The sequence below is a fragment of the Anopheles aquasalis genome, chromosome 2 (genome assembly GCF_943734665.1).
Source record: "Anopheles aquasalis chromosome 2, idAnoAquaMG_Q_19, whole genome shotgun sequence".
NCBI classification, from domain to species: Eukaryota; Metazoa; Arthropoda; class Insecta; order Diptera; family Culicidae; genus Anopheles; species Anopheles aquasalis.
The window spans coordinates 78,210,647-78,220,646 of NC_064877.1; the positions used below are offsets into that span (position 1 = coordinate 78,210,647).

The 10,000-nt window shown below is 51.7% G+C and overlaps 1 protein-coding gene across 5 annotated transcripts in view; it reads left to right on the plus strand.

The window, feature by feature from the left end:
• LOC126572063 (protein Gawky-like) overlaps nt 1–10,000 on the plus strand; it is a 29,732-nt gene that overhangs the window by 5,616 nt on the left and 14,116 nt on the right. For 3 of the 5 annotated variants that reach the window (XR_007607940.1, XM_050231085.1, XM_050231086.1), the window contains exons 2-9: nt 999–1,289; nt 1,377–6,023; nt 6,083–6,457; nt 6,541–7,145; nt 7,223–7,376; nt 7,465–8,037; nt 8,131–8,485; nt 8,622–10,000. The exon at nt 8,622–10,000 is cut by the window's right edge. Coding sequence is in view for 3 of the 5 variants with exons in the window: in XM_050231085.1 (XP_050087042.1) it covers nt 3,207–6,023; nt 6,083–6,457; nt 6,541–7,145; nt 7,223–7,376; nt 7,465–8,037; nt 8,131–8,485; nt 8,622–8,761 (5,019 nt within the window). In the remaining 2 variants the exon portion in view is untranslated. Of the gene's footprint in view, nt 104–998; nt 1,290–1,376; nt 6,024–6,082; nt 6,458–6,540; nt 7,146–7,222; nt 7,377–7,464; nt 8,038–8,130; nt 8,486–8,621 lie in introns of all 5 variants that reach the window. The other 2 variants (XM_050231087.1, XR_007607941.1) reach the window with 2 other exon arrangements.

A 10,000-nucleotide genomic window follows, 5' to 3' on the forward strand; every position in this document is an offset into this window, starting at 1 on the left:
TTTGAAAGCTAGTAGCGTCACGCTGCGATGCTTCACGTACACTAGTAGCTTTCAGACCGTCTGGCCGTTAAGTGAATTAAAGAGTTGCGTGAGCTGAATCACGGTGAGATTGCCAACATTTAAAACTATTTTTTTTATCGTTCATATGACTTCTACATTGATGCTGATGAATACCTTAAATTACATATTTCGTTGCTATTCGGTTGCCCGCTCACTGTCACACTATTTCGCTTGTTGATTCGTAATTTGAACTCAATGTTTCTCGCATTCCCATTCGACTATGGCTCCATCTTTCGTGTTGCTCCACGGGACGGGGTGGTAGAACATCGAATCGCGTTCTCTTCTGTTCTTCTGTTACTGTTCTCTCGATGCTGCTCCGTTGATCTCCTGGTAACGGTATCTCAACAAACATAGCAGCAGGTCGCGAGTATGATCACAGAGAGAACAGAACGAAACCCACCACTCCGCCACGATGGTGGTCATAATAATTTCGGTCCTCGAGCCACGGAACGGAATGCAATCTCTCCGCATAATTGGGGTGCTCGCTAGGCGCAAGCTCAAGCGATGGGCCCCAAGATACTGGGAGGTTGGTCATTGGAGACGCAACTTTTCTCTTTGCTGGATGGAAAGGATGAAGAGGAGGGATCTCTGATGAAGCAATAAGTTGAAGCATGACGGCATAGAAATGGCTGCGGTGGGAATGGCCACATAAGAACCTATTGATGCAAGATGGTCCCACGATGACGATGGCACGATTCCCGCGAGTGAAAAGCGGAAAAGCTCTGTATCAAATTTTATTAGTCATTATAAGGTTTGGGCTTTGGTCATGATTCAAACTCGGCATGACTCGCTGCAACCGAATTTTGGAGTGAGGAAGTGAGGATTCGGATATTAAAGAATTCTGGAATTACTTTATAGTTTCTAGTAAAGTGACTGGCTTTGCTTTGCGGTATGCATCATTGTGTTTAACGCAACTGTTTCTTTTCTTATCATTTCAGTTGGTGAAACCACTAAATAACAACAGTCCACCGAAAGAAGAAAATAGAATAAAAGCAGCAAAGATGGTATAGCAGAGGAGCGGAGGAGAACGACGACGTTTAGTGTGATACCAGGCAATCACAACCACCATCCATCGCATTGCAGCAATGCGTGCATTCTCTGCAAGTCTGGGTGGAATCGTTAGATAAAAATCTGTGATATTACTTCCACAACCTGGGTGTGAGTACCCTAGATTGGCGAGTGTGGTTGCTGGAGTGTAACTAAGGGGGCATATATCTCCGTCCTAAGAGGTAACTTCGGGTCGGATACTAGCGATCGGTTGATCATTCTTTACCATGGCAATTGACAGGCATTAACATTTGCTTTTCCCTTTACAGGTCCGACGGAACAACGCATCACGACGCTTCGTGTATGAAGTAGTCAGTGGATTCAGGCTGCTTTATTGTCCTACTCCGGTGGCGCCAGCAAATTGATTTGACGGTGAAGGTGATCTTAAGCTCACGGAGGCTCAGCATTATCCACAGGACTCCCGAGCAAACCGAAATCGAAATAAGTCGAGTTGAGAACAATCGATCTCCTTGATCGATCGTGTACCTGCGGCGTAACGGCGGCGTGGGCTCGTGTGGGGTGGTACTTTCAAAAGGAAACACCAAAGATGATAATAACCACACATAACAAAATATAGCACACGCGCTCGCGCATCCAGGCGCGCAAAGTAGTAGTTAAGAGACCGAATACAAAGGAGGAAGCAACAGCGGCCGCAGCAGCAGCAGGAAACACTCAATACCAAATAATCTACAAAATACCCCTGGATCCGGTGATCCACGCTACACACACATACAGTGATACAATCTCTTCAAGCATAGTGAAATCTTCCATTGTCGCTGCGAGCGGTTACATATACCTTTGAGGTTGTTTCCTCCGTGCGTGTCCCGCCAGTGCAGCGATGGTAGAATCGTCTCTCGAATCTTGACCACTAAGCCACCTATCAACTCCACTTGAAGCGCGCGTTGATGTCGTTGCCAGTTCCGCTGGGCAATTGCATTTTTACCTGAGTTACGCGCCGCAGTGGTGCGTCAGCCGATAGTGGAAAGGCACAAACCCCGGATCGAGGGCATTAAAGTGGGGCATTGAGGGTGCTTAAAGGAGAAGCTCAAATGGTAAAACGAAAACATGCAAATCTAATCTCCTTACCCTAGAATCGAACCCGAAGCCGACGAATGCAATACGGTGCAACTGCATCAGAAAAAAACAAAAAAAAAAACTAAAGTATGCCAATCTAACTCTGCTACTCCGTGGAGAGGCTATGAACGTAGGTGAAACACTGCGCGCATGAGATACCCACCAATATCAGCTTTAATATTGAACCTCCAAAAAAGCTTCTCTAATGCTCATCAGGTGTTTCATCAATCGATATCGATGACCAGCATGGTCATTAAAAAAAACAACCATCAAGCACATATATAAAGTCATCGTCATCAGTATCTATTGAGCAAGTGTGTCGCCGATACCTGATCTCGGAACACGAGGGCCCCCGGCAGTCGACGTCGATCGTCGTCGATTTGCCAAGTGATCGTCTAGACTGAATCGAACTCACGCGTGGTTTCGCGGCACAAAGCGTCAAGGAGGAAGAGGCCGTCGGACACGGGTTTCGGTGCAAAGTGACGTGACGCGTCCATACAGTTGGGCACTGGTATTGTGTATCCGGATAGTGTATCGCCAAAATCGTTATTTAAGTGAATTAAAGTGAAGTCTGCACTACGCCGCAGCACAATAAAGTGCAGTTTCTCTTACCTGGACGATTCGGAAACATTCCAAAACCAGTATTTCAGTGATTCAAGGGGAAGTAACAATCATAGGACTACTGATACGGTATTACTTGGAGCGCGCGTTGGTGCTGTTAAACAGTGAAGCAAGTGACAGTACGCCAAAAAGGAATACCGCCATTACTTATATAGCGTGGCGCACGGTGATACAATAAGGCGAGTTCGTACACTCTTCTAAACGTGAATCGCGCTCTCCCGAGCGTTGGGATGTGATTTTCTTCTTTACCTGATTAACTGTTAACGTTAGAGTTAGGTTTAACCGCTTTCGTTAGTACAGCCGAACCCTCGGCAATAGAACTCTTCGAAGGATCCGAAAGCCATACCAGGGTTCCGTGGAAGAGTAGCGGAGTTTGCAAAGCACGCAAGGACAACAACAACACAATGGCATCTGCCCAACAGAGCCCAACCAGCTTCGATGATCTACTGCGCCTCACGGAAGGGCAGCGATCGATGGAAAGACAGGGCTTATCGGGCGGTCGTCTGTGCGGTGGCGGCGAGAGTTCGTTGAACAGTGCAGGAACGGTCGGAGGAGGAGCATGGGGTTCTCCACCCGGTAGTTCAAGTTCCGGGCTTGCCAGTGGATGGAATACCTCCGCTAATCCCATGACGGTGGTGGGCTCGCAGCAGCAACAACAGCAGCAACAGCAGCAACAGGTGTGGAGCAGTGGACAAACCAGTTTGCCATCATCAGGACCTCCTGGAAGTGGGCCACGCACGTCGTCGCAGGAGCTGACAAAGTCCAGCCTGGTGTCCCAGTCTAGTGGAGGCATGATCGTTGGACCGACGAGTGGTTCCGGTAATCAGCAGGGAGGTTGGAATCAAGTAGTGAACACAAACAAACCACCATCGTCCGTGGTTTCTCAGCAGCAGTCCCAAGCTGGACAGCAGCCAAACGCTAACCCGAATGGCCCAAATGGATCCAACCCATCAGGTCAGCAGGCGCAGCAGGGCAATCAACAGCAATCATCGGCCGCCGGAGGAGGAGGTGCAGGTGCAGCAGGTGCTGCAGCTGCGGTTGCGGCCATCGGTGCTGGAGCCGCCGCGAGTGGCCAACTGGCTACGACACCTTCCTCGAAGTTGGAACATCTGAACTCAATGCGCGAGGCACTGTTTGCACAGGATGGCTGGGGTTGTCAGCACGTCAACCAGGACACGCAGTGGGATGTACCAGCGTCACCGGAACCTAGCATCAAGCCCGATCCGACCCTCAAGGCAACCGTTAACAATGGGACAGAGCTGTGGGAAACGAATCTTCGTAATGGCGGTCAGCCGCCGATACCGGCTGCTTCCCAGAAGACACCGTGGGGACCGCAGAGCCATCACGGGGGTACCTGGGGCGTAGACGATGAGACGAGCGGTGAGCCAAGCAACGTGTGGACTGGTGCACCGGGAGCCGCTGGAGGAGGCCCACCACCCCCATCGGCCGGCGGTAACTCGGTCCCGATGGTTGGCGGTCCTTCCGTTAGCGGTGGATCGGCCGTTGGATGGCAGCAGGGAGCAACTGGCCTTACCGGTAATGGTGGAAGTGGCGGCGGCAACGGAGCTGGTGGTGGTAGCATGTGGCCACCGAGTGGCATCGTGGGCGGAGGAATCGCACCACCCAAGAAAGACAACGACTGGGGTGGTGGTGGTGGTGTTGGAGCTAGTGGCGGCGCTGGCGGTTGGAGTTCTGGTGCTGGTGATCAGCGAGGTGGCGGCGTCCTAGGAGGTGGTGCTGGAGGATCTGCTAGTGCTGGTGTACCACCGCATCTCACCTCCCAGCTCGATGGTTTGCCCTCGGTCGATATCCGTAGCATGCGGCCACCGGGCGTACTGGATCAGGGCCGTGAATTCCGTGGAGATCCTCGTGGTATTTCTGGACGGCTGAGCGGATCGTCGGGCATGCTGGAGCACTATCCATTGGGCAAGATGCCACCACCGGGCGTGATGTCGTCGGCTTCGGCAGCCGGTAACGCAACCGGTAACCAGGGTGGCAATCAGTGGCAGCAGCTCGGCGGTGGTGGTGTTGGCGGCGTTACTGGAGCTCCCGGAGGTGCCCCTGGGGGAGGACTTCCACCCGGAAAGTCGATCTCGGCAGGTGGTGGTGGTAGTGGTGGTGGCGGTGGTTGGGATGATAACTCTCCACCGACCATACGTCGCAATCCCAACATCGATGATGGCACGTCACTTTGGGCGAACGGTCCGGGGGGAGGAGTTGGACAAGTTCGACCGGGAGCGGGTGGTACCGATCCGATGCTACGAAATGGTCGTAACGGACCGCTCGGTGGTGGTCTAGGAGCAGGTCCAATCGGTGGTGGAGGACCACGTATGCTCGGTGCAGGCGCCGGTGGCCCTGCTGCAAATCAGCTTAAGTCGGACAGCATGTGGAGTGGAGGCCATGGCGGCGGTGGCGCTGGCGGACCTGTAGGTGTTGGTAACGGTCCAATGACACGCAACGGTTCCTGGGACGAACCAGGGATGGGCAATGGAGGCGCTGGAGGCAATTGGGACGACAAAGGAGGACCCGTTGGTGGTCCGCTAGGAGGAGGAGGAGGAGCAGGAGCAGGTTCCTGGATGGATGGGGGTGCATCCGGTGCCGGCGCCCCCGGTGTCAACCAGGGATGGAACAGCAAGAAACCACTCGGTGCTGGCACTGGCAACCTGTGGCCCGATGGCAGCGGAAGCACTGGCGGTGTCGGCAGTGATCTGATGGGCAACGATTGGAGCGGTGTCGGTCCAGGGCTCGGTGGTGTGACCGGCGGTGGTGGTAGTAAAATGACGAACAAATCGCACATCGGTGGTATCGGCAGTGGCCCACTGGAGATCATACGGAGCAGCAAACAGTATCGCATTCTGTGCGAGATGGGCTTCAAGAAGGAGGATGTCGAGTTTGCTCTGCGTGCCGCAAACATGAACCTTGAAGAGGCCGCCGAAATGCTGCAGAGAAATGCCGGTGTCGGCAACCCGAACCTGCTCGTCGGTGGCGGTGGTTCTTCCGTTGGAATCGGCGACTGGCGACGCGATGATCATCCTCTAGGCGCTGGTGGTGGTGGTGGTGGTGGTGCAGGTGGGGGATCTTTGTCCGGCAATGGGAATGCGGGCAGCATGTTCGAACCTCCGTTCCCTGGTGGTCGCTATCTTGGTGCAGGGGGTGCTGGAGCTGGTACTAACAACGGCGCCGGAGGAGGTACCGGTGGTCCTTCGTTGCATTTCCAACAGGTAGCGCTTGTTATGATCGATATGGCCATCGAATGCTGACCATACGCTTTCTATTGCAGAACAACCAAAATGGAATGTCCGGTGGTGGTGGCGGCATGGGTGGCAGTGGTGTTGGAGGCAATCCGAATCTATCCGGATTGCACGCTTTGTCGTCGAAGTCCTTGGGTAACTATCTGAACCAAGCTCCACCACAGATGGGAACTGGGGTTGGAGGAGGTGGCAACATGACGCAGTTCAATCAAGGTATCAACGGTGGTAATGGTAGTGGCAGTGGTGGTGGCCAGGGTTCAGTGCAACCTTCGACTCAGCTACGGTCCCTGGTGCAACAGATACAGATGGCCGTTCAGACGGGATATCTGAATCCCCAGATCCTCAACCAGCCGCTTGCTCCGCAAACGTTCCTGCTGCTAAATCAGCTCTTGAACAGTATCAAGGTAAGCGAAAGCAATGTCTACAATAGCCCCTGATCGAATGCATTGATCTAACCTTCTTTGTCACGGTCTTGCCCTCGGAACAGCAACTGCAGGTGACGCAGAACAATTTGCAGCGCAGCGGAGGTGCGGGCAGCAACAACCAGATTGCGATGCTCTCCAAGATCAAGCAGCAGATCGCCAGTCTGCAAAACCAAATCGCCACTCAACAGACCTTGTACGTCAAGCAGCAACAGCAACAACAACAGCAGCAGCAGCAGCAACAGCATCCACAGCACCAGCAGCATCAACAGCAGCAGCAACATCAACAGCAGCAGCACCAACAACAGCATCATCAGCAGCAGCATTCGACTGGTAATAACCCGGCGGCGCATATGGGTGGTGGCCATCTGGGAGGTAACTTCCATCGGGAGCAAAACGATTTGGCCGCCCTGCAACACGGGCTATCGGATCTGTCGTTAGGCAAGGACCACAATGCCGGCCCACCGTTTCACCACGGTGGTACCGGTGGGGGAATGGGCCAGTCATCGACCAGTCAGCAGTCACGTCTGAACCAGTGGAAGCTGCCGGCCATGGAGAAGGATGGCAATAGCCACGATCTGACGGATTTCTCGCGCGCTCCTGGTACAACGGCGAAGGCTGGTGGCGGTGCCGGTGGTATGGGCACGCTGGGTGGACTGCAAAGTGACAGGTAATGGTGGATACGCGTAGGAACGTCTACAGGATTGAACTGGAATTCGTATTTTAATTTTTTTAAAACTATAACAGCACCTGGTCATCGGGACGCACCGGGATGACTGATACTACGGGGTGGCCAGATAATGGCACCGCTAATGAACTAACCGCCAAGGATGCTTGGTCGTCTAATCAGGACTCGTTTACGGATCTGGTACCGGAATTTGAACCAGGCAAACCATGGAAGGTAGGTAGAACGATTTTGCTGCGGTCGTAGTGTCGGTGAAGAGTAGCAGTTCTTACATAACATCGGCGGTTGCTGGTCATCTCCATAGGGCACCCAGATGAAGATTGAGGAGGATCCCACCATTACGCCCGGTTCCATTGCCCGCAGCCCGATAGCCACCATATCGGTCGGTTCGGCCAAAGATTCGGAGTTGTTTGGAAACAGTAACAAGCCGTCGCCAACCGATTCGATCAGCCTGTCCTCGTCAACCTGGAGCTTTAATGCTGGCAATCACAACAACAACAACAGCGTCAACAACAACAGCGTCAACAACAATAGCAACAACAATAACAACAATAGCTACTCATCTGGAGCTGGCTCTGGCATGGGCAAGCTGGGTGGAGGTGGAAAGAACACTTGGTCCGACAGCGGCGTAACGGGCGTGAGTGATGTATGGGGTGGTGGAGGAGGTGCTAGTGGAGGCAGTGGTGTAGCGAAAACGCCACGCGGACCACCACCCGGTCTCTCTAGTGGCAAACCAGCTGGAACTCCCGGTGGACCTACAGGAAACAATGGCTGGATACAGCGACCAAGCCATGGCTCTTCAGCCAACTGGTCCGCCGGTGGTGCAACCGGTGCCTGGTATTCGACCTGGTTGCTACTGAAAAATCTGACCGCTCAGGTAAGCTTTCGACAGCGGGAGATTGTGCATCATCCTGGCTGGTCGATGTCCTGCAGCTTCTCACCATTTATCACCTGTTGTTCTCACTTGTAGATTGATGGGTCGACTCTGCGCACACTCTGCATGCAGCACGGACCGTTGCAAAACTTCCATCTCTACTTGAACCACGGTATCGCACTGTGCAAGTATCTAACGCGAGAGGAGGCTAGCAAAGCCCAGCTCGCCCTGAACAACTGCGTCCTGGGCAACACGACCATCTGTGCCGAATCACCAACGGACAGCGAGGTACAGGCCATTTTGCAGCATCTCGGGCTACCGGGTCAGAATGGTGGTGGAACGCCGGCTAGTGTTGGCGCTGGGGGCGGTGCTGGTGTCGGAGGTAACATGGGAAACACTGGCCTTTCACAGACGTGGCGCTCGCCAGCCCCGAACGTGAACCGTGGCGCAGGTAAGCGTAAAACGGACGGATATCCCTTTGGCTCTCATTCCATCGTTGGTGGAGATGTCCTGAGATGGGGAGGCTGATGTGATGATTAATGGAATATCCTTTGTATTTTTTGCCGCTTCTTCCCCTCTCCTGTTAGATACATGGGGCACATCATGGTCGACTGCTAGCGGTGGAAGCAATCTGTGGACACCACTAGATGGGCCCGGTGAGCGCGGTACCCCATCCAATCTGAACTCATTCCTGCCAGAGAGCCTGCTTGGCAGTGAGCTCAATTAAGTCTGCGGGTCTGCGTGCACGGTAAGTGTTGTTGTACCAGAAGCGACGATCCTGAAGTGAAGCGGAAACACTAGCACAGCGGATGAGCAACACTTAACGCGAAATATGAGCATAGCTCTAACGGAACGATCCGGGAAGAAATACTCGTGAACTTTTTCCTCCATTAGTAACAGAACGGGTTGATGGTAGGCGGAGTAACCGTTGAAGAACTGTTGTTAAAATGCCCCAAACAATCGCCGTGAAACCTCTTAGGCGTTAGGTAAGGATAGCGAGATGCATTGTGAATGTTGCTGGTAATTTATGTATTTCTGTTCTTCCGATGTGTACCTTTAGCTATACACGTTGTTATTTTGTGGTTTAATATTTATTTGTTACTTTTATTGTTTTTTTTAACACTGCGTGTATGCGACTGTATGCATATTATGATGTAGATTGTTACTTTGTCGACAAAGTGTGGCGCTCCTTGCAATAATAAACCGTTTTTCATTTGTTCCTTCGTGGATTGATCCAGCTTCCTTGGACATATCGCAATGCCTCCCCAAATCTTGTCGCGTTACTGTTGGTATGTTGGGTAATTTAACAATCACCTCTCAACCGTATTGCCCGTAAAACAGAAAACGAGAAAAAAAACAATTTAACGTATCGTTGAAACCTGCCGAGCGGATAGGCAACTATTTGCATTTGCACAAGCAGTAAGAGTAGATTTTTTTCTCCCAAGAAGATAAAGAATAAACTATGCATTTCCTATTTATGATACGTTGGGAAGAAGCACAATTCGCTACCCATCGTATGAGCTCGTTTGTGTTTATGGTAATGAACATGATATATAACATATCATCTCTCACAAATGCACATCCACTTGACAAGATCTCAAGCAAATGAACTGAAAATTCCGTATACTCGCTGAGTTGCCAACAAAATACAAAACGTGTTTCAAAGCGGAATTATTATTGATAGAGATACAGAGGAGAAATGGAGACAGAGAGAGGGAGAGAAAACATTGAAAAACATTAACCTTTTGCTTCGCTGAGTTTGTTTTTGAGTAAAAGATTAAGTGAAATGGTTATGAAAACGAATCACAAACAAAACAAATCAAACCGATAGTCTGCTGTGCACGTAATGGTTTTAAGATTTTAACGAGCCGATTATTGTTTTCTCCAAACAACGTTTACCAATTTACATAATGCAAACAAGCACAGCCCATGTCCCGAAGTAAAGTTTTGGTCTTCATATACGGCG